At 51.2% G+C, this 22507-nt stretch overlaps 1 protein-coding gene across 1 annotated transcript in view; it reads right to left on the bottom strand.

Annotated features, from left to right (window-relative positions):
* The window catches only part of LOC140916923 (transmembrane protein 47-like), a 32370-nt gene extending 19117 nt beyond the window's left edge, over nt 1–13253 (bottom strand). The window contains exon 1 of the mRNA XM_073358821.1: nt 12963–13253. Within this exon, the coding sequence (XP_073214922.1) occupies nt 12963–13158 (196 nt within the window). The 5' untranslated portion in view covers nt 13159–13253. The remainder of the gene's footprint in view (nt 1–12962) is intronic.
* Between the last annotated feature and the right edge of the window lie 9254 nt (nt 13254–22507).

The following is a 22507-nucleotide window of genomic DNA, read 5'->3' as shown; positions in this document are numbered from 1 at the left end:
AGCAGTGCTGAGACAGAGTGGTGGAGCTGGGGCTGGAGCAGTCTGTAGCTGGGTGCGGTGAGCGGCTGGGGAGAGCGAGGTGGACCCTGGGCAGCGGGCCCAGCACAGGGAGACACTTCAGCCAAGAGGCTCTGCAGGCCAGGCTTGGATTGTAACCCCGACAGGGTGGGGTTGACACTGGGAAGAAGGGTCCTACCACTTAGAGCCTGAGAGCGTGTGGCCACCACCAGAGCAAGTGTCCAACCCACAGCATCCCTGCAGCACAGCCAGGGCCTGAGAAAAAGGCCTGGGACTTACAAGGAGCAGACTGTGAACTGCCCTGACATTCCAGAGACACTGTTTGTGATGTTCCCTGCCACAGAGCGGGTCGATGTGTTTCCTCTAACCTTTCCCATTTTTCCTTATTCTTTTTAAAATTAATTGTTGATTAAATAACTTGCATTTGCTTTAACTTGTATATAATGGTCAGTGGGTCAGAGAAGTGCCCAGTGCAGAGAGAGCACCCCGGAGTGGGGACACCCTAGCCCCTGTCCTAGGTGACCACAGCATGGTTGGGGGTCAAGCCCCCCAGGAATCCTGGGCCCAGCCTTGTTGGGGTTATGAGGACTCTGCCAGACAGGAGAGTGGAAGGGGAGTCCTCAAGGGCAGGGAGGCCACTGGGTAAAGGAAGTGGGAGCGAGGACTCAGATCCTTTCACTAGCCCACTTGACTGGGGTAGTGCAGAAGCTAGGAAAGTTCCCCACAATAGCGGGACTATTCCCCCACTTACAAATGCAGGAGTGGAGTCTGTATGCTGGGGGTTGTAGTTCCATCAATAAAACTTGGGGCGGGGGTGTCACCCTGTGTGCCTGGGGTAGCCCTCACTGAAAATGCCAAGGTCAGGGCAGGATGCAAAAAGGAGAGCAGATTCTCCCAAAACTGATGGTTAATACTGAAGTTAGACTCATCCCCCAGTCACAAACTGCTCCTGATCCCCCACACTGGTTATCAAGAAGCTAAAAAAAGAAATCACACAGCCCCCTTATTGAATTCCAGTTCTCTGGCTCCCAATCAGCACCTAGGTCCAATACAGTAAGAAGTTGTTTAAAAACTCTGCTCACTATATGACATGTTCTTCTGAACCCCCAAGGGCCAGCCACATTGCCAGGTTAATATTAGGTTGGATCTTAGCCAAAATACTATGCTGCAAGCCAGTCCATTAGTGTCTAAAACGAAAGGTTTATAATAAAGAAAAAAGAAAGAACAAGAAGAGAGTTGTTAAATGGTAAAGTAATTAAATACATACAGAGACTTCAAAGTCCATATATCAGGTTCTTAGCAGTACTGGTGAGTTTGCTGGCTTGAAAGTCCTTCTGGAACACATCCACAGCTTGGATGGGTCATTCAGTTCTTTTTTAGAGCTTCATTTATAGAAAGGTTACTCCAGAGGTAAGAATCATAGGAACTGGAATAGACCTCAGGAGGTCATCTAATCCAGTCCCCTGCACTCATGGCAGGACTAAGTATTATCTAGACCAGGGGTGGGCAAACTTTTTGGCCCAAGGGCCACACCGGGGCTGCGAAACTGTATGGAGGGCTGGGTGGGGGAAGGCTGTGCCTCCGCAAATAGCCTGTCCCCTATCTGCCCCCTCCCACGTCCCTGCCGCCCCCCTTACTGCCCCCCTCAGAAACTCTGACCCATCCAACCCCCTGCTCCCTGTCCCCTGACCCCCCCTTCCCCCACCGAACCTCCGCCTCATCCAACCACTCCCTGTCCCCTGACTGCCAACCGGGACCCCCTGCCTCTTACCCAACCCCCTCACCATGCCACTCAGAGCGGCAGAAGCTCGCAGCCCCGCTGCCTGGCCAGAGCCAGCCACGCCGCCACGCTGCCCGGCAGGAGCGGCGGGCCAGAGCGTTGGCAGTGTGGTAAGCTGAGGCTGCGGGGGAAGGAGGACAACAGGGGAGGGGCCGGGGACTAGCCTCCCCGGCCAGGAGCTCAGGGGCCAGGGAGGACAGTCCCACGGGCTAGATGTGGCCCACAGGCCATAGTTTCCCCACCTCTGCTCTATGCCATTATCTAAATCATTGATGAAAATATTGAATAGAACCGGACCCAGCTCCATGTCCTTCCAGCATGACTGTGACCCACTGATAACTACTCTCTGGGAACAGTTTTCCAACCAGTTTTGCACTCACCTTACAGTAGCTCCATCTAGGTTGCATTTCCCTAGTTTGTTTATGAGAAGGTCATGCGAGACAGTATCAAAAGCTTTACTAAAGTCAAGATATAAGAAGCAGGAATGAAGACAAAATGAAGAAGATGCAGCTGTCTTTTATACCTTTTGCCATGTCCTTTGTCTTCTGGGGCATCTTGCATTGGCCACTGTCGGAAGACAGGATACTGGGCTAGACGGACCTTTGTTCTTACCTAGTATGGCCGTTCTTAGGTTCCTATGTCCCAAACACAAGCTTCACAGCACATGGCATGGAAAAGCCTCAGCCCTGGTCTACACTAGGTCTTTAGGTCGAATTTAGCAGCGTTAAATCGATGTAAACCTGCACCCGTCCACACAATGAAGCCCTTTATTTCGACTTAAAGGGCTCTTAAAATCGATTTCCTTACTCCACCCCTGACAAGTGGATTAGTGCTTAAATCGCTAATTTGCCGGCTCGAATTTGGGGTACTGTGGACACAATTCGATGGTATTGGCCTCCGGGAGCTATCCCAGAGTGCTCCATTATGACCGCTCTGGACAGCACTCTCAACTCAGATGCACTGGCCAGGTAGACAGGAAAAGAACCGCGAACTTTTGAATCTCATTTCCTGTTTGGCCAGCGTGGCAAGCTGCAGGTGACCATGCAGAGCTCATCAGCACAGGTGACCATGATGGAGTCCCAGAATCGCAAAAGAGCTCCAGCATGGACCAAACGGGAGGTACGGGATCTGATCGCTGTTTGAGGAGAGGAATCCGTGCTATCAGAACTCCGTTCCAGTTTTTGAAATGCCAAAACCTTTGTGAAAATCTCCCAGGGCATGAAGGACAGAGGCCATAACAGGGACACGAAGCAGTGCCGCGTGAAACTGAAGGAGCTGAGGCAAGCCTACCAGAAAACCAGAGAGGCGAACAGCCGCTCTGGTCAGAGCCCCAAACATGCCGCTTCTATGATGAGCTGCATGCCATTTTAGGGGATTCAGCCACCACTACCCCAGCCGTGTTGTTTGACTCCTTCAATGGAGATGGAGGCAATACGGAATCAGGTTTTGGGGACGAAGAAGATGATGAGGAGGAGGAGGTTGTAGATAGCTCACAGCAAGCAAGCGGAGAAACCGTTTTTCCCGACAGCCAGGAACTGTTTCTCACCCTAGACCTGGAGCCAGTACCCCCCCAACCCACCCAAGGCTGCCTCCTGGACCCAGCAGGCGGAGAAGGGACCTCTGGTGAGTGTACCTTTTAAAATACTATACATGGTTTAAAAGCAAGCATGTGAAAGGATTACTTTGCCCTGGCATTTGCGGTTCTCCTAGATGTAGTCCTAAAGCCTTTGCAAAAGGTTTCTGGGGAGGGCAGCCTTATTGCGTCCTTCATGGTAGGACACTTTACCACTCCAGGCCAGTAACACGTACTCGGGAATCATTGTAGAACAAAGCATTGCAGTGTATGTTTGCTGGCATTCAAACAACATCCGTTCTTTATCTCTCTGTGTTATCCTCAGGAGAGTGAGATATAATTCATGGTCACCTGGTTGAAATAGAGTGCTTTTCTTCAGGGGACACTCAGAGGAGCCCATTCCTGCTGGGCTGTTTGCCTGTGGCTAAACAGAAATGTTCCCCGCTGTTAGCCACAGGGAGGGGGGAAGGTTGAGGGGGTAGTCACGCGGTGGGAGGAGGCAAAATGCGACCTTGTAACGAAAGCACATGTGCTATGTATGTAATGTTAACAGCAAGGTTTACCCTGAAAGAGTGTAGCGACTGTTTTATAAAATGTGTCTTTTTAAATACCGCTGTCCCTTTTTTTTCTCCACCAGCTGCATGTGTTTCAATGATCACAGGATCTTCTCCTTCCCAGAGGCTAGTGAAGCTTAGAAAGAAAAAAAAACGCACTCACGATGAAATGTTCTCCGAGCTCATGCTGTCCTCCCACACTGACAGAGCACAGACGAATGCGTGGAGGCAAATAATGTCAGAGTGCAGGAAAGCACAAAATGACCGGGAGGAGAGGTGGCGGGCTGAAGAGAGTAAGTGGCGGGCTGAAGAGAGTAAGTGGCGGGCTGAAGTGAGGGCTGAAGCTCAAATGTGGCGGCAGCGTGATGAGAGGAGGCAGGATTCAATGCTGAGGCTGCTGCAGGACCAAACCAGTATGCTCCAGTGTATGGTTGAGCTGCAGCAAAGGCAGCTGGAGCACAGACTGCCACTGCTGCCCCTCTGTAACCAACCGCCCTCCTCCCCAAGTTCCATAGCCTCCACACCCAGACGCCCAAGAACGCGGTGGGGGGGCGTCCGGCCAACCAGCCACTCCACCCCAGAGGATTGCCCAAAAAAAAGAAGGCTGTCATTCAATAAATTTTAAAGTTGTAAACTTTTAAAGTGCTGTGCTTAAAGTGCTGTGTGGCATTTTCCTTCCCTCCTCCACCAACCCTCCTGGGCTACCTTGGTAGTCATCCCCCTATTTGTGTGATGAATGAATAAAGAATGCATGAATGTGAAGCAACAATGACTTTATTGCCTCTGCAAGCGGTGATTGAAGGGAGGAGGGGCGGGTGGTTAGCTTACAGGGAAGTAGAGTGAACCAAGGGGCGGGGGGTTTCATCAAGGAGAAACAAACAGAACTTTCACACTATAGCCTGGCCAGTCATGAAACTGGTTTTCAAAGCTTCTCTGATGCGTACCGTGCCCTCCTGTGCTCTTCTAACCACCCTGGTGTCTGGCTGCGCGTAACCAGCAGCCAGGCGATTTGCCTCAACCTCCCACCCCGCCATAAACGTCTCCCCCTTACTCTCACAGATATTGTGGAGCACACAGCAAGCAGTAATAACAGTGGGAATATTGGTTTCGCTGAGGTCTAAGCGAGTCAGTAAACTGCGCCAGCGCGCCTTTAAACGTCCAAATGCACATTCTACCACCATTCTGCACTTTCTCAGCCTGTAGTTGAACAGCTCCTGACTACTGTCCAGGCTGCCTGTATACGGCTTCATGAGCCATGGCATTAAGGGGTAGGCTGGGTCCCCAAGGATACATATAGGCATTTCAACATCCCCAACAGTTATTTTCTGGTCTGGAAATAAAGTCCCTTCCTGCAGCTTTTGAAACAGACCAGAGTTCCTGAAGATGCGAGCATCATGCACCTTTCCCGGCCATCCCACGTTGATGTTGGTGAAACGTCCCTTGTGATCCACCAGAGCTTGCAGCACTATCGAAAAGTACCCCTTGCGGTTTATGTACTCGGCGGCTTGGTGCTCCGGTGCCAAGATAGGGATATGGGTTCCGTCTATGGCCCCACCACAGTTAGGGAATCCCATTGCAGCAAAGCCATCCACTATGACCTGCACATTTCCCAGGGTCACTACCCTTGATATCAGCAGATCTTTGATTGCGTGGGCTACTTGCATCACAGCAGCCCCCACAGTAGATTTGCCCACTCCAAATTGATTCCCAACTGACCGGTAGCTGTCTGGCGTTGCAAGCTTCCACAGGGCTATCGCCACTCGCTTCTCAACTGTGAGGGCTGCTCTCATCTTGGTATTCATGCGCCTCAGGGCAGGGGAAAGCAAGTCACAAAGTTCCATGAAAGTGCCCTTACGCATGCGAAAGTTTCGCAGCCACTGGGAATAGTCGCAGACCTGCAACACTATGCGGTCCCACCAGTCTGTGCTTGTTTCCTGAGCCCAGAATCAGCGTTCCACAGCATGAACCTGCCCCATTAGCACCATGATGCATGCATTGGCAGGGCCCATGCTTTCAGAGAAATCTGTATCCATGTCCTGATCACTCACGTGACCACGCTGACGTTGCCTCCTCGCCCGGTATCGCTTTGCCAGGTTCTGGTGCTGCATATACTGCTGGATAATGCGTGTGGTGTTTAATGTGCTCCTAATTGCCAAAGTGAGCTGAGCGGCCTCCATGCTTGCCTTGGTATGGCGTCCGCACAGAAAAAAGGCGCGGAACGATTGTCTGCCTTGCTCTGACGGAGGGAGGGGCGACTGACGACACGGCTTACAGGGTTGGCTTCAGGGAGCTAAAATCAACAAAGGGGGTGTCTTTACATCAAGGAGTATTTCAGGCAGGACTTCACGGAGGGTTCCAATAAGAAATGGTGCACCTAAGTTATTGTCTTTATTGGAACAAGAAGGTTAGCCTGGCCTCTGATTGATACATGACTAGATTTACCTCGCTGCACCTTCTCTGTGAGTGACTGCAGTGTGACCTAGAAGAATGAGTCCCCTAGACAGGGGAGGGGGGGAAGTAAATGAGTACAAAACAAATCTGGTCTATTTCTTGTTTTGATCCACTCCATCTATCTTTTACATCTTTGGCTGGCAGCAGACGGTGCAGAAGGACTGCATGCCATCCACATCTCATGGCTGCTCGGCAGAAGATGGTACAGTATGACTGCTAGCAGTCCGTATCGCCTGCCCGCTCACCATAAGACGGTTCAATAGGACTGACTGCAGGACTAAAGAGAATGACCTGGTCAAGTCACTCCAAATTTAGTCCCTGCGCCCATGTCTGCCCAGGCGCTCCCAGCCGACGTGGCCAGGAGCACCTCGGACATGACGATGACGGCTACCAGTCGTACTGTACCGTCTGCTGCCACAAGGCAAGGGGTTGCTGCTATTGTGTAGCAATGCCGTACCGCGTCTGCCAGCACCCAGGAGATATAGGGTGACGGTTACCTGAGCGGGCTCCATGCTTGCCGTGGTATGGCGTCTGCACAGGTAACTCAGGAAAAAAGGCGCGAAATGATTGTCTGCCCTTGCTTTCACGGAGGGAGGGAGGGAACGGGGGCCTGACGATATGTACCCAGAACCACCCGCAACAATGTTTTAGCCCCGTCAGGCATTGGGATCTCAACCCAGAATTCCAATGGGCAGTGGAGACTGCGGGAACTGTGGGATAGCTACCCACAGTGCAACGCTCCGGAAGTCGACTCTAGCCTCGGTACTGTGGAAGCGCTCCGCCGAGTTAATGCACTTAATGCACTTAGAGCATTTTCTGTGGGGACACACACACTCGAATATATAAAACCGATTTCTAAAAATCAGACTTCTATAAATTCGACCTTATTCCGTAGTGTAGACATACTCTTAGAGTTCTGTCCACAGGCAGGCCCCTACATGTCTTGCTGACTCATCAGGTGTAGTCCCTGGCTTTTTTCAATGGGTTCACTGTATAGCCAAAGTCCCTTAATGAGCCATCAAAAGCAGGCTAGGCAGTGCTGATGCCAAGCTGTCTGGGGGTGTCACCCAGAACCACAGCACCAGTTTTGAAATACAGATATACCATACATATCTATAACTCACAATACAAAGGTGATACAAACATATAAACAAGATAATCATACTAGGCAAATCATAATATTTTCAAAGATACCTTAGATGACATATCTGGCCAGATTCCTTGCAATTTTATAATACTGGTATCAACAATATCATAAAGTGTCTCCGAGATTCCATACAGCATCACAGGGGGGCTGTTCACAGACCTGCAGGAGTAGGGCAATATCATGATCTCAGGCACCTCTGACATTTGCAGCAGTCTGATAGTTTGGCCAGAAGGACAGCCAACTGCTTCTCTGCTATTGTTTAAGAATCCGTCTAAGACAACTTACTTCTGCTTTGAATCTGACATCCTGCACATTCTCAGCTTGTGTTTCACAAAGGGAGAGGTCCAAAGAATGTTTGGCACGGGATCCAGCTTTATTGGCCAATGGACCAAACTGTCCCATCTCCAGAGCAGCCAAGTCAATTAAGGGAGCAGTGAGTCAGCCACCAGCTGAAATCTACTCCCAATGTACCACCCTGGCACAACCAACCCTAACAGTTCCACCTTTACGAGAGTCGGCTGCAGTTTTCAGCTGTCCATAACTCCCAGATAAAAGCCAGTACTGTGCATTTCTCTAATGGCTTGAAAGATCCCAAAGCACTTTACAAGCGATAAGAATAAAGGATTGCTTCACCCCAAACTGAAATGCAACCACCTCAGGTGGAGAAGCTGAGTGACATTACTTTGTTTAGGACAGGAAGTGAACTATAGCCAATTAAATTCCCTCTGCAGTTTTTCAGCAGACAGTGCAGTTACCCAAACTGGAATTTGTCCAGAACACTGGGGTTCATTCCCCTGCTCTTGCAAGAAGTGTGATGGGAACTTTAATAGCCACAAAGTGCTTCAGCATCTCAGCTTCAAATCTCACCCAGAAAGCGATCTCCCAGGAGCTGAGCAGCCATTGGAGCACCTGTTCTGAACCAATTCAGAGGGAAGTCTATCTTCTAGAAAGTAACAACTCCTACCCCAGCTCTAAAGCCTTTATAGGAGGGCCTGTTTGAAATTCAGGAGACTTTACTACATGATGTTGAAAAACTGGAGGTGATGCAGAGAAGAGCCACAAAAGTGAACATGGCTTACAGTGAAGGACTGAGCTCCCTCTGTTCATGTTATGATTATGAAGGATGAAATTGAGATTGACTTGATTATAGCCTAAGTACCTTCAGGAGGAGAAGACTCTGGGTCCTACTGGCTCTGTCATCTCCCGGAGAAAGACAGAACAAGAACCCATGGCTGGAAGCTGACACCAGACAAATTAAAATGAAGGCACAAGTTTTTAACGGTGAAGGTAATTAACTTTGGGAACAACCTCCCAAGGGAACTGGTGGATGCTCCATGTCTTGGAGTTTTCAAATCCAGACTGATGTGTTTGGCTAAAGCATCTTCCAGAAAGCCAAATTAATAAGTTCAATAAAAGGGTAACTGGTGGAGTGTAATGGTCTGTGTTATACAGGTCAGACTAGATCTAATGCTCTCATCTGGCTTTAAGCTCTACAGTGCTCCAGACATGAAAGTCAGGCAAGTCCATGAAAAGAGAACGAGCCTTAATGCAGTGAAACTTCTTGTGGGTTGAATTCAGACTCTTAACAATACAGAACAAATAAGTGGAGAGCAAGGGCTGTGAATATGGGCCAGCTAGTGCTGCCCAGACAATTCAGATGGCTGAGCACTAGTTTCCATGGCTGAATGAAATACCAGTGGGCAGCCCCAGAGAAGTTACTCAATTCCCAGGCTCTGACATGGTCTGGAGTCAGCCCCATAAGGTTCCCTGTTCACATCCACTGCTGTCCTGTCTGGGAGGAGCAGCAGCTGCCCAGTTGCTTTGTGGGACACTGAGGCAGACAGTCAACTGAAGGCCTCGGTATAAATCACAGGGGTAAGTTCAGAAGAGAGGAGGTAGCATAATGAATGGTGCACATCTGCTTTCCCCTCCCTTTGACAGTACAGCCTCCTTCCTTGAACAGAAACAAATGGACACACTTTCCTCCAACCCCCTTCCCCATTTTTCCTGGTTGAGTTGCTGCTAACAAAGAGCAAAAGAAAAGAGGTTACAGTGTGAGCTCCCCTTCTGCCTCCCCCTTTCATTGCCTCAGTGCCACAACTCCTGTCCTATTGTTTCCCCTCTCCAAGAAAACAGACCCCAGGGTGGGGAGCTCAGAAGCTTCCTCCTCCCCTGTCATTCTCCCTCCCTTATACAGCCCAGCTGTTCGTGGTAGATAGCAAAACTAGAACTTCACTATGTAGCTGTATATACATCTAAACAGCTGATCATCTTCACCCAAGACCATAAAGGAAGGGAAAGTTAAGGCAATAGCCAGAATAGCCTGGCTTGATCTCCACAAGAAGGGGGAAAGAGATCATACACAACCACCTAGACTGGAGCTGATATTCCCCTCTGTGGACAGATTACAGGACTATGAACTCTCCTGAATTCTGTGCTTGTTCAGAGGTAAAGATGCCTTCTTAGACTTTAAGGCCAGCAAGGACCATTATAATCTGACCTCCTGCCCCACACAGGCCAGGGAATTTCATGCAGTGATTTCTGCACTAAGCCCAGTGATTTCTACACCCTGTAAAGCTGTGCTGAAGTGAGTCATGCTAGTCACTCACTCAGCAGTTCTACAGCCATCTTCCCCCTTTCACCCACTCCCTGCCATTTGAAGCAGGAGAGCAGCAACAGGAACAGCAGGGAGTTCCCAAGGCAACCTGCAATGGAGCTTTGGGGATGCAGCCAATCTTCTCTGGATACAGCAAGAGAAAGCCAGTCTCCAAACCCCTGGAGCTCTGACTGTGACCCCAACCCTGCTCAGGAGACTTATTTTAAGCCAGGCTGGTTGGCCCAGCAGAGCCAAGTTCTGATGGAGAGGATCTGGGAGACAAAGAAGCTGAGACAGAATGCATTAGTACACATTAGTACATATATTGAGACCTCAGCTATGCTTCCTGCCTGCCTGCACCATCACTCACAACTTGACCTGGTTTATGCTTACTTCATTTGCAGGAGGCTGGAGCCCCTGAGAATCAGGGTAGTGAGCAGAGGAAACCCAGATGAAACATTTTTAGCAGATGGACAATGATCCCTGCATGTCATTTGAAAGCCAGTTTGATTTCCTCCCCCAGAGGTAACAGCTCCATAAAATATTCAACTAGGGACCTCAAGATAACCAAGACCTATCATGGCTGTAAACAGAGAGGTGTGCAGACACCAGAGAATAGAGTTTGCCACCACCACATCTCTGTTATCCTGTCTTGCTTTGGGATGAGATGGGTCATGCTGTGAACATCTGTTCACACCTACAATATATGAATTCCTATATTGAAAGATCAGTGTGGTCCATTTAATCTGTCTGGTCATGCCCAATGCCAGATTCTTCAGAAGAAGGCATCATACACCTGCTGTCCCATAAGGGTCATTTCTTCCTGACTCCATCTGATCAGCTTCTGCCCTGAAGCATGAGGAGTGAGAGCCCTTGTCATTTTATCCCACCTAGTGTCACTGTAGTGACTTCTATTCTTTGTCAGATAAACATGCAGGGCTTGACACTCCACTGCTAGACTGGATGTTCAAGATGAACGTAAAATGCCAGCAAATCAGAATTTTCCACTCTGTGTTTTACATCCACATTGCACAGGTCTCAGTGACAACAGAAGGTGAAAGGCCGGTGGAGAACCAGGCCTGCAATCTGTTTAAAGGGACATTTTCAATGTCATGAAATTTACAAGACAGACTAATGATCTCTGTAACCAAAAGATTTGCAAAATACTTCTTTATTGTTACTTTGTGTTTTCGGTTTCTTCAGAGGAAACAGCAAGGAAACAGATTCCCCTGTTTGTGTAGGTTTTACACAGCTACAATGCAGCCTCCTGAATGGACCATCCATTCCACTCAACACTGATATGGAAAATGCTGGGTTATACTTTCTCTCCTGGGGCACTGTCTCAGTGCCAAGTTATAGGATGGGCTGGGCCAGGAGCCCAATAAACCTCTGCTGATACTAGTCAGTAACATTTCTCTTGTGAGCCAAGGGCAGACCTTTCTGGCCTGGAGTTACCAGTGCAACCTCCTTGTAAAGAACAGGTGCTGTTCTCCCCTCCATTGGATGCCCTACAATAGGTGCAGTTGTGTATGGAGTCGCTGGCCAGCACAGCTTCAGGAGTTTTCCATGATGAAGCTCCCACCAAGATCTATGCCCTGCTGTGTGGGGGAGTCCCATCAGAGAGGGCACTGCACTCTTGAGATGCATTATTTCATTGCCCAAAACCTTGACAGCCAATAAATAGATTCCAGGTGCTTCGACTTCAACTTATTCAGGCCAAGAAGCCACCCTCAAATTGGATTCAGGCACCTCACTTTCTCATTTAACCAGTGGAGCCCAAAGCACTTTATTAAAGCAGGTCATCCCCATTTTACAGATGGGGAAACTGAGGCACCAAACAGTAAGCGACTTGCCTAAGGTTACCCAGCAGGCCAGTGGCAGAGCTGGGAACAGAACCTAGGTCTCCCAGGTCCCAGTGCTCCATCCATTAGGCCACACTCCCTTTTACAACTTTTAAGTTGAGGTGAGGGAGGTTTGATCTTCTCATGAATTACTCTGCTCCCACCCTGGAGCCTCCCATCCCTTAGTTACCCCCTTCCTCTAACACTGGCCTATCCACCAAGAACTCCATCATCTCCTCAGGCACCACATGATCACCAAAGGCAACCCACTTTACATCATCCCCTTCTCCCAGCTACCACCACAGTCTCCTTCCATGCTTCTTCTCCCTGTCAGGTGACTCATGCATGCCCCGCTCTCCCCCTGTGCAGGACCCAAGGCGCAAGGACAATCTCTGGGCCCCCTTCATGCCTCCACACTCCAGGATTCATGGTGCTGCCATCAGTTCGGAGTGACGATACCCAGAGGGCTCCCGAGAGCAGGGCGTTTACACGGTTCCAGCTCCGGGTGACGTAGCCCACAAGAATACAGCCCACCAGCAACTGTTAGACTGACGAAGCTCATGTTCGCTCTGGCTGGCGCCACAGGAGGCTGGCGCAGCGTCTTACAGACACTCTGTCAGTGCCACTTAAGCCCATTTACACAACTGCTGCGAATCTCTGAATCCAGCTCCCCCTCCACCCCGATCTCTTTGGGCCAGTCTCAAAGCGAGAGCCAGGCTGGTGTATTCTGGGGACGGACCTCCTGTCCCGTCCCGTCCCCTTCCCGGGGGCTGTAGCGCCTAGAGGTGGCCGCAGCAGCCAGCCCCGCCGCCCTCAGCCCCACTATAACCATTGCAAACTGGGGCCAGGCTCACCCCGCGGGCAGCTCTCCCGCCAGCGCACAGCCAGGCAGGAAGGTGCAGGCGGCCGGGGAGCGCCCCCTGTCCCAAGCGGCGCTGCCCCCGGACATGCCCCCCGCCCCAGCTAGCGCCGAACCGGGGCAGCCGGCCGGCCCGGCTCTACCTGTCCTCAGGGTGCTGAGGCAGTGCCACACGTCCGGGGCCCGTTTACATGCCTCCCACAGCGACAGCGAGCCGCGCTCCGAAGTGACCCAGGCGGGGCTCAACAGAGCCACCACGTCCAGCGCCAGGGCGACCAGCAGGCAGAGGAGGGCGATGAGCTTGAAGGGCCGGAGGACGCGAACCTCGCCCGTGGCCATGCTGCCCCCCAGGGATCGGGGTCCGTGCTGCGCCCCGGCCCCGCACCAGGGACCCGCCGGGAGCTGGGCAGTCCCGAAGCGCACAGCCCAGCCCCGCGCTCCGCCGCTATTGAGGCATGCCAGGGCCCTCGGGGTCCTAGAGCCGCCCGCACCCAGCCCGCCCCTTCTCCTGGGGCCTCCTCCTCCCCGAAGCTGCTATTGCCACCCTGTCCCCCACCCGCGTTGTCTCGTTCCATGTACCCCCCCACAACACACACACACCTACCTGTTGTGTCGCCTCCTACACTTAGATTAGAATCTCTCTGGGCAGTGCTGAATTTGTGGCAGGGCTTGCCAGGCTGAGCCCCAGCACCCCTGGGCTTGTCATTTCAGAGCCCCGGCCAGGGATCTCCCTACACCCCACCTAGGGGTGTACACGCCCCCCCCCGAATTTCCCCAACACCCCCCTAAGTGTTGTGAACTAGTTACATGCAGTGTTGCCAATTTAGTGATTGTTTGGAAATTTGAATTGAAATTGAAACATTAATACACACTTTAAAAGCATATAAAATATATTATAAAATATGTGTACCTGAAAATGTATAATAGATTTTAAAAGTATGAACATAGACTAGCTTCCTTATACAGCTGTTTTTTATGACAATGTCAGTGCATTCATTTCAGTGATGTTGGCTAACCTAATAATTTCAAATTATGATTTATAAGCAAAGTCTAAATGAGCTCTCCCTGACAACTTGTGATGAGCTGGAGGCTGGGGTGGGGGGGTGGAAGGCTTCAGGACCAGATTGTATTTACATTCACACCTAATCTACCTAGGTATCCAGCAAACAGAGCTGTGTTGCCCAAGTGATAGATTTTGGCTGGGGTTGGGTTACAAATCACTTGAATGTGTGTGTGTGTGTGTGTGCGCCGGCATGATGGGGGGGCAGAAATGAAATGTTGTTATTCTTAGTGTCTGAGTAAAGGGCAGTAGAATTGTACTTAGCCTCTGCTAATTGAGGGCATCAAGAGAGAGGGTGGGGACAGGTGTTTTGCTTGATGGTCTGCCTGAGTCACAAGTACTATTTGACCTGCCCCTCTCCACTGTTTAAAGACAGAGCTGATTAGGTTCCATAGAGAGTCTTTTGTTTTGTTAAAAAGAAAAGGAGTACTTGTAGCACCTTAGAGACTAACCAATTTATTTGAGCATAAGCTTTCGTGAGCTACAGCTCACTTCATCGGATGCGTACTGTGGAAAGTGTAGAAGATCTTTTTATACACACAAAGCATGAAAAAATACCTCCCCCCACCCCACTCTCCTGCTGGTAATAGCTTATCTAAAGTGACCACTCTCCTTACAATGTGTATGATAATCAAGTTGGGCCATTTCCAGCACAAATCCAGGGTTTAACAAGAATGTTGGGGGGGGGGGGGGTAGGAAAAAACAAGGGGAAATAGGTTACCTTGCATAATGACTTAGCCACTCCCAGTCTCTATTCAAGCCTAAGTTAATTGTATCCAATTTGCAAATGAATTCCAATTCAACAGTCTCTCCCTGGAGTCTGGATTTGAAGTTTTTTTGTTGTAATATCGCAACTTTCATGTCTGTAATCGTGTGACCAGAGAGATTGAAGTGTTCTCCGACTGGTTTATGAATGTTATAATTCTTGACGTCTGATTTGTGTCCATTTATTCTTTTACGTAGAGACTGTCCAGTTTGACCAAAGTACATGGCAGAGGGGCATTGCTGGCACATGATGGCATATATCACATTGGTGGATGTGCGGGTGAACGAGCCTCTGATAGTGTGGCTGATGTTATTAGTCCCTGTGATGGTGTCCCCTGAATAGATATGTGGGCACAGTTGGCAACGGGCTTTGTTGCAAGGATAGGTTCCTGGGTTAGTGGTTCTGTTGTGTGGTATGTGGTTGCTGGTGAGTATTTGCTTCAGGTTGGGGGGCTGTCTGTAGGCAAGGACTGGCCTGTCTCCCAAGATTTGTGAGAGTGTTGGGTCATCCTTCAGGATAGGTTATAGATCCTTAATAATGCATTGGAGGGGTTTTAGTTGGGGGCTGAAGGTGACGGCTAGTGGCGTTCTGTTATTTTCTTTGTTAGGCCTGTCCTGTAGTAGGTGACTTCTGGGAACTCTTCTGGCTCTATCAATCTGCTTCTTCACTTCCGCAGGTGGGTATTGTAGTTGTAAGAATGCTTGATAGAGATCTTGTAGGTGTTTGTCTCTGTCTGAGGGGTTGGAGCAAACGCGGTTGTATCGCAGAGCTTGGCTGTAGACAATGGATAGTGTGGTGTGGTCAGGGTGAAAGCTGGAGGCATGTAGGTAGGAATAGCGGTCAGTAGGTTTCCGGTATAGGGTGGTGTTTATGTGACCATCGTTTATTAGCACTGTAGTGTCCTGGTGGAATCCCTCAAGGGCTTCTTTTCCATGATTTCAACAATTTCCATCCCACCATCAACCTCAGCCTGGTCCAGTCCACACAAGAGATCCACTTCCTGGACACTACATTGCTAATAAACAAGAAGCCCACTATCAGAGGCTCGTTCACCTGCACATCCACCAATGTGATATATGCCATCACGTGCCAGCAATGCCCCTCTGCCATGTACATTGGTCAAACTGGACAGTCTCTACGTAAAAGAATAAATGGACACAAATCAGATGTCAAGAATTATAACATTCATAAACCAGTCGGAGAACACTTCAATCTCTATGGTCACACGATTACAGACATGAAAGTTGCGATATTACAACAAAAAAACTTCAAATCCAGACTCCAGGGAGAGACTGTTGAATTGGAATTCATTTGCAAATTGGATACAATTAACTTAGGTTTGAATAAAGACTGGGAGTGGCTAAGTCATTATGGAAGGTAACCTATTTCCCCTTGTTTTTTCTTACCCATCTCCCCTCCTCAGACGTTCTTGTTAAACCCTGGATTTGTGCTGGAAATGGCCCACCTTGATTATCATACACATTGTAAGGAGAGCGATCACTTTAGATAAGTTATTACCAACAGGAGAATGGGTTTGTGGGGGGGGGGAGGGAGAAAACCTGAATTTGTGCTGGAAATGGCCCAACTTGATTATCGTACACATTGTAAGGAGAGTGATCACTTTAGATAAGTTATTACCAGCAGGAGAGTGGGGTGGGGGAAGGTATTTTTTCATGCTTTGTGTGTTTAAAAGGTCTTCTACACTTTCCACAGTATGCATCCGATGAAGTGAGCTGTAGCTCACGAAAGCTTATGCTCAAATAAATTGGTTAGTCTCTAAGGTACCACAAGTACTCCTTTTCTTTTTGCGAATACAGACTAACGTGGCTGTTACTCTGAAACCTTTTGTTTTGTTAAGTGAACACTACAGCTGAAATCACTGATAATCAGGTCAAAGTGCTTAGACCTGCTGTGGGACAGGGTTTCTGTGGAAGAGATGGCCCAGTCTGCACTAGCAGCGAGGTTCCCCCACTGAGAGCTCAGCTGAAATCACTGAGAGCTGGGTGGAACCTCAAGAGATCAACTCGCAGAGGTCACAGTGGTAGGTGTCAGCAGAAGGTGACAGCACAGGGCCATTGGCAACAGAGCAATGGAGTGAACGATGAACAACAGTGGCCAGAGCGAACAGTGAGCAGCTGGAGGAACGAGCAAGGTGCTTTCTTGCCCCCCACCTGGGATGTGAACTCATGTGAAAGCACCTCTGAACTCTGAGTCTCCACTGACCAAGGACAACACCGGTGTTAATGAGGCTGTTAAGAATGCTGGAGACACAACACAGTTCATGCGAACAAACATGGCTGTGGCATCATACTTTCTATTTAAGAAGAGATACCACACACTACAAACTGGAGGCCAATGTTAAGTGCATTGTCACTTGTTCATCCTGAAGTTGAACACTGGTTCTGAACAAGACCAGCAAATGCTCACTATCTTTCTGCAAGAAACTCAATTGACTGGCTGGAAGCATGTGGTGCAAGAGTGAAAGACTCAACAGTTGAATAAGTGAAGAACTCTCTCACCACATTCAAAAAATTTGCATATATGGCTGATGAATGCGCCGATGCAAATGAGCATCAAGTATTAAGTCATTGTGTACGTTATCTTGATGTCAGTGGTAGGCCAGTAGATGCATTTCTAGATATTCAAGTTATAGAAGACACATCGGCTGCATCTGTGACAACCCACATCTCAGAAAAGTTAAATGCTTGTCAATTGGACCCCAAACAAATGGCTGCTTGTGCATTTGATGGAGCTGCAAACTTCTCTGGAAGACATGGTGGAATAAAAGCTTTGCTCAGAGAAAAATGTAACCCTAATCTCTCCTATACACACTGCAGAGGCCATCTACTTCAACTTGTGCTTGTACAAGCTGCAGACTCTTCAAAATACATTTAAAAAGCTGTAAATTTAATGTCTTCATTATATTCTTTTTTCAGCAAGAGTCCAAAAAGACTGAATATCATGGAAAATATAGAAGATACACTGGGACTGAAGTTCAAGTTAGTCCAACTTGGGAAAACCCTCTGGTTTTCTCATGAGCAATCCTTTGCTGTTGTCTTAAAATTACTCAAGCCGTTATTACTGACTTTGGAAAGTATCTACCAAGATGGGTTGGAGCTAAGTAGTGAGGCTGGTGGATTATTTTTGCTACTATGTTCAGAGAAGACTATTGCCACTGTCTCGCTTGTAAGTCTACTGTTGAAACCACTTGGGTCATTAAACAATGCCATCCAGGCATCTGCTACAACAGCAATAGAAGCTACATTTGGCTCAATCGGAGAGATATTCATTGGAAAAGTACTGGAAGAAGCAAAGACTTCAATCCAGAAGTGGACTAACAAAGGCGTCTATACCGAGTCCTTAAGTGAAGAGGACAAGTAGTGTTTGTTAAGACAACTGAAAAAGTACTGTGACGAAGCTCCGACCTTGTCTCAATGGGTCCTGTGTTTCCTGGTGGATTACGCTAGCCTCAGAGGCTCACTGTGACCCTCCACGTAGCCCTTCTCTCTCTAGAGAGAAGGGTCACAGCCTACTGAGCCATTTTCATCATAAGCCAGCAAGGGAGGTGAGGAGAAGCTATCCTCCTTCGCACAGTCTCTGTTGTCTCTTAGTCTCAGTGATTAGTCGGGGGGGGGAGGGGGAGGAGCCCGGTCCTGGCCTTTACTCCAGGCTCCAGCCCAGGGACCCTGATAATAGCAGCTCTTGGTAGCTGACTTTTTGGAAACAGGACAAATACGATTCCCTGGGCCACTTCCCCACAGCAGCCCCCACTCCCTCAATATCTATGTCACCCTTACCTCAGGGCCTCCTTCCTTATGCCTGATAGGGTTTGTACTGCTCCATTTCTCCAGCAGCATGGCTTCCTCCTACAGCTCCTGGCTCACCTGACTAACTGGGAGGCTTTTAACTAGTTTCAGCCAGCCCCAATTGGTTTCAGGTGTCCCAATCAACCTAGCTGTCGTCCCTGCTTTCTGGAAGGATCTTAATTGGCCCCAGGTGTCTTAATTGACCTGGAGCAGCTGCCACTTGCTTATCCTGTTAACAGGGATTTGTTTAGCCTGTGGCTACTATCTCTGTCTCCCATTCCTTTACTATAGCCCTCTGGCTTGGAGGGAAGCTGCTGCTGCTGTGGCGGGAGCCCCCTCACATCACTACAGGGACTGGTCAGTCTGCTCTGGCTACCCTGCTGGCTGGAGCTCTCCCCCTTCCTGAAGGACTACTGCTGGCTGGCTGGCTGGTGGGCGCTCCCCTCTCTGGAGAACTGCGGCTGTGTGGGGAAGGGGGACCTTGCCGGCCTGCCGCCCCCCCCCCCCATCCCTCCGGAGGGAGAACCGAGGACCCAAACAACGCGACTACTGCCACCACTTCCACCTTTCTTGCCTGGGTCCTCACCTGGCTGGCTGCTGCCTGCTTGCTGCTGCTGACTGCTGCTCCTGAGCCAAATGCCTCATCGAGGAGGAGGAAGACTGCTGTGGGACACTGTGGAGGGGATTGGTTGGCATTATTGGATGGAGTGACTCTAACACCTGTGCTGCTGGGGTGGTGGTAGCCTTTGCTGCTGTGGGGGACTGGGGAAGGGTGTGGAGCACTCCCCCTAGCCCAGCTGCCCCCCTCCACACTTTCCACCACCACCCCCACCTCCCCCCGCTCCACCAACCAAGCTAACCACAGACACCTGCTTCTTGCCCCTCGATGGGACCATTTGCTCCTCCCCTTACCACCATCTGGGACAGTACCTAGCAGCGAACAAGCAAGGACTAGAGTGAGCCTCACAAGCGTTCATGGGTGCACTCCCTGCACCCTTGGACTTGGCCTTGCATTGGGCCAGGGGCTGGTCTTCTACCAGGACCTCCTTCAGACTTGGAAGCTCCTAGTCTAGGGAGTGGTCGCCCTGTTTCCCCCTTCCCTCCCACCCCCTCTGGTGTCAGATCCGTTGTGGTCACCGAGGGGGCGGACCTCTTCGCGGAGACCCTGCTACACAACCCCAATCTATGTGTGCAGGTGGCGGAGTCTCCCTCGGTGCACTGGAGGTTGGTCCTGGCAGAAATTACCAGGGTCGGAGACCTCCTGGACTACAACAGGGGTGACTGGGTGGATCCCCATGTGCTCGGTCGGCGCATGGGGCTCTCTACCCTTCCAAGCCCCCTGCGCGTACTCCAGGAGGTGGGCGCTGCCTTGTCGCCCCCTTTCTCTCACCTTCCTAGGCTGGGCCCTGCGAGAGGGCGCTCCCCACCCATCCCTCACCATGGGCCCTCTGGACCTTTTTTACCGGGCCCCTGTTCTGCAAGCTGCCCCGGCTTCCCGCTCCCATACTGTGAGCCGGCTGCACACCCTGCAGCTGTTTCGCTTCCAAACTGTGTCCAGGGACCAACTGTACACACTTGTGCTCCACACATTGCTTTTCCTCCCCGATACCAAGTGGTGGGACTATTTACAACCTGTGGAGAGTGAGGAGCCCCTGTAGGCCAGCCTTTATTCCACCTTGGTCCGAAGGTTCGCCGGGGACATCGGTTGGTGGCTCCTTCACGGAGCCATGAGCACAGGCATGTATCTGTCACGGTTCACCCCCATACCCGAGGCCTGCCCCTTCTGCGATGTGAGGGAGAACCTGGCATACGCTTACCTCAAATGCGCCAGGTTGCAGCCCCTATTCCAGCTCCTCAAGAACCTCTTGTTGAAGTTCTGGCTGCACTTTTCCCCACACCTGTTCATTTTCGCACACCCTATCTGAGGCCCCAGAAAGTCGGGAGACCTCCTCGTCAACATCCTCCTGGCTCTAGCTAAAGTCACCATCTGTAACACCAGGAGGAAGATGTTGGATGAGGGGGTGCTCTGCAACTGTGGGGCCTATTTCCATTCCTCCCTGGTCTCCTGTCTCCAGGCAGAGTTCAACTGGGCAGCATCTGCTGGCTCCCTAGAAACCTTTGAGGAGCAGTGGGCACTGTCCGGGGTCCTCTGCTCGATGTCCCCTTCCAGCACCCTTGTTTTGAACCTGTGACCATCATACTGATCCCTGTTTTACATTAGTTGTCCCCGTATTCATTTTGTTCCTGGGTCCAATGGTCCCTCTCGCTAGGCTGGGGGAGGGGCCTTTAGAAGTGGGTGGGCTTGCGCCTGCCCATCTCCTGGGTTTTCCAGTAAGTCCTTCTGGTGCTGTTAGGCCCTGGCTCTCGCTGCTGGTGCTGCTCCTGCTCCAGCTACTCCCCTGGCTGGGCCAGACAACCCCCCACCCTTCTCTGCTGCCTGGCTGCTAGACCACCACCCCAGTTGTTGCTACTCCTGCTGCAGCCCCTTGAGGGGGGCCTGCTGGCCCACACCCCAGGGGAGGGGAGTGAGGGACCCCAGCCCCAGCCATTGCTACTGCTGCTGTGGATACCACCACTACCACCACCACCTATGAGGGGTCCTTCCTGCCTGGCCACCAGACTGCCTGCTGGAGCTGCTGTTGCTGCCAGGGAGCTGCTGGAGCCTCGAGGAGAAGGAAGAAGAGGACCATCTGCTGCTGGGGGAGTGCGCAGAGCCTCTGCAGACCATTGTGGAGGGGGCCTTCTACAGACTGAGTAACTTTCGAACTGTGCTTTTGTGGTGGGGGTCTTGACTCTGTTTGTGGGGACACAGGTGGTGTGGTGTGGAGCCTGCCCCCTGGTCCACCTGTGTCCCCTCCACCACCCCCACTGGCTGCTTACCATCTGCCTTAGCTCCTGCCTCTGGGACTCAGCTGCTTACTTGGCTTTCCATGCCCTGTTTCCACCATTTAAGCCTGCAGCAGCCAGCAAACATTGACTTTTTTTGCAAGCTCACATGGGTGCACGTGTCCCTCCACTTGGACTGAAACCTCCCCACCCCTGCAGCTGTCTCCCCCTCTCCCCTTGCAGCCCTTTGCTCCCCTCCTTTTGCCCCAGCCCCTCAGCAGCTTTCCTTTGTTTGCCTGTCCCGCCCTTTTCCCTCTGCAGTTTGTTTACCTGTTTGCCCCGCCCCAGCCTCTGAAGCTAGCCCCTTGGTTTCTCTGTCCTGCGTCCAGCCTGGTTGTTCCCCCCCGCCCACCGCGGTTCCCCTGCCCTCATTAGCCCCTTGCTTCGTGCACCCATGCCCCCTTCCTATGCCCTTGTGCCCCTCCCCTGTTTCATTTGAACCCCTGTGTCACTGCACTCCCCCAATGCTAGTATAATCTCCCCCTCCCCTAGTGCAGCTATAGGAACCGGAATCCCATCCTGTGTCAGTGACTGAACCCCCCAAGTCCTTGATAACACCCCCCCCCCATCCAGCCTTCCCCTCCTGGCGCCCTCCTCCCCTGTCTGCAGCCTAGCGGGGAGGAGTGGTCGCCCTGTTTCCCCCTTCCCTCCCACCCCCTCTGGTGTCTGTCCTCCATCCGTGCTCATTATGGCTGGGGACAAGGTGGGTGGGAACCCTCAGGCAGCCCCCACTGCCCCTCCTCCACCTGCCCCCCTGTCATCCCCTGTGGCTCCCACCTCAACCGCCGCTGCCAAACCAGCTGCTACCGCCCCCAGTGGGGCACTGGCAGTGGCGGGCAATGGAGTAGACTCCACTGCTGCTGCATCCCTCACCCACTCTGACTCTGGCGGGGGGGCCCCCAGCCAGCGGGAAAGGCCAGGAAAAAAGAAGGGTAAGTGCCAAGCCAAAAAGGCAAAGCCCTCCATGGTAGGGGCTGCCCCCTCTACTGTGGCCCTGCCACCAACTGCGGCATCCCTCCCCGTTGCTCCCTCCACCAGTTTTGTGGGTGCCCCTCTCCTGGCCCCTGGGGCATACGCTCAGGTGGTGGCGACCCCCCCCCCGCCCGCCGCTATGTCACCTCCTCCAGCCACTCCCCCTGCCTCCGCTTCCATCTCTGGTGGCCGGGGCCC

The sequence above is a fragment of the Lepidochelys kempii genome, chromosome 9, assembly GCF_965140265.1.
Source record: "Lepidochelys kempii isolate rLepKem1 chromosome 9, rLepKem1.hap2, whole genome shotgun sequence".
Lineage (NCBI taxonomy): Eukaryota > Metazoa > Chordata > Testudines > Cheloniidae > Lepidochelys > Lepidochelys kempii.
The sequence above is the reverse complement of the archived record's forward strand: the minus strand, read 5'-3'. Positions and strand labels throughout refer to the sequence as shown.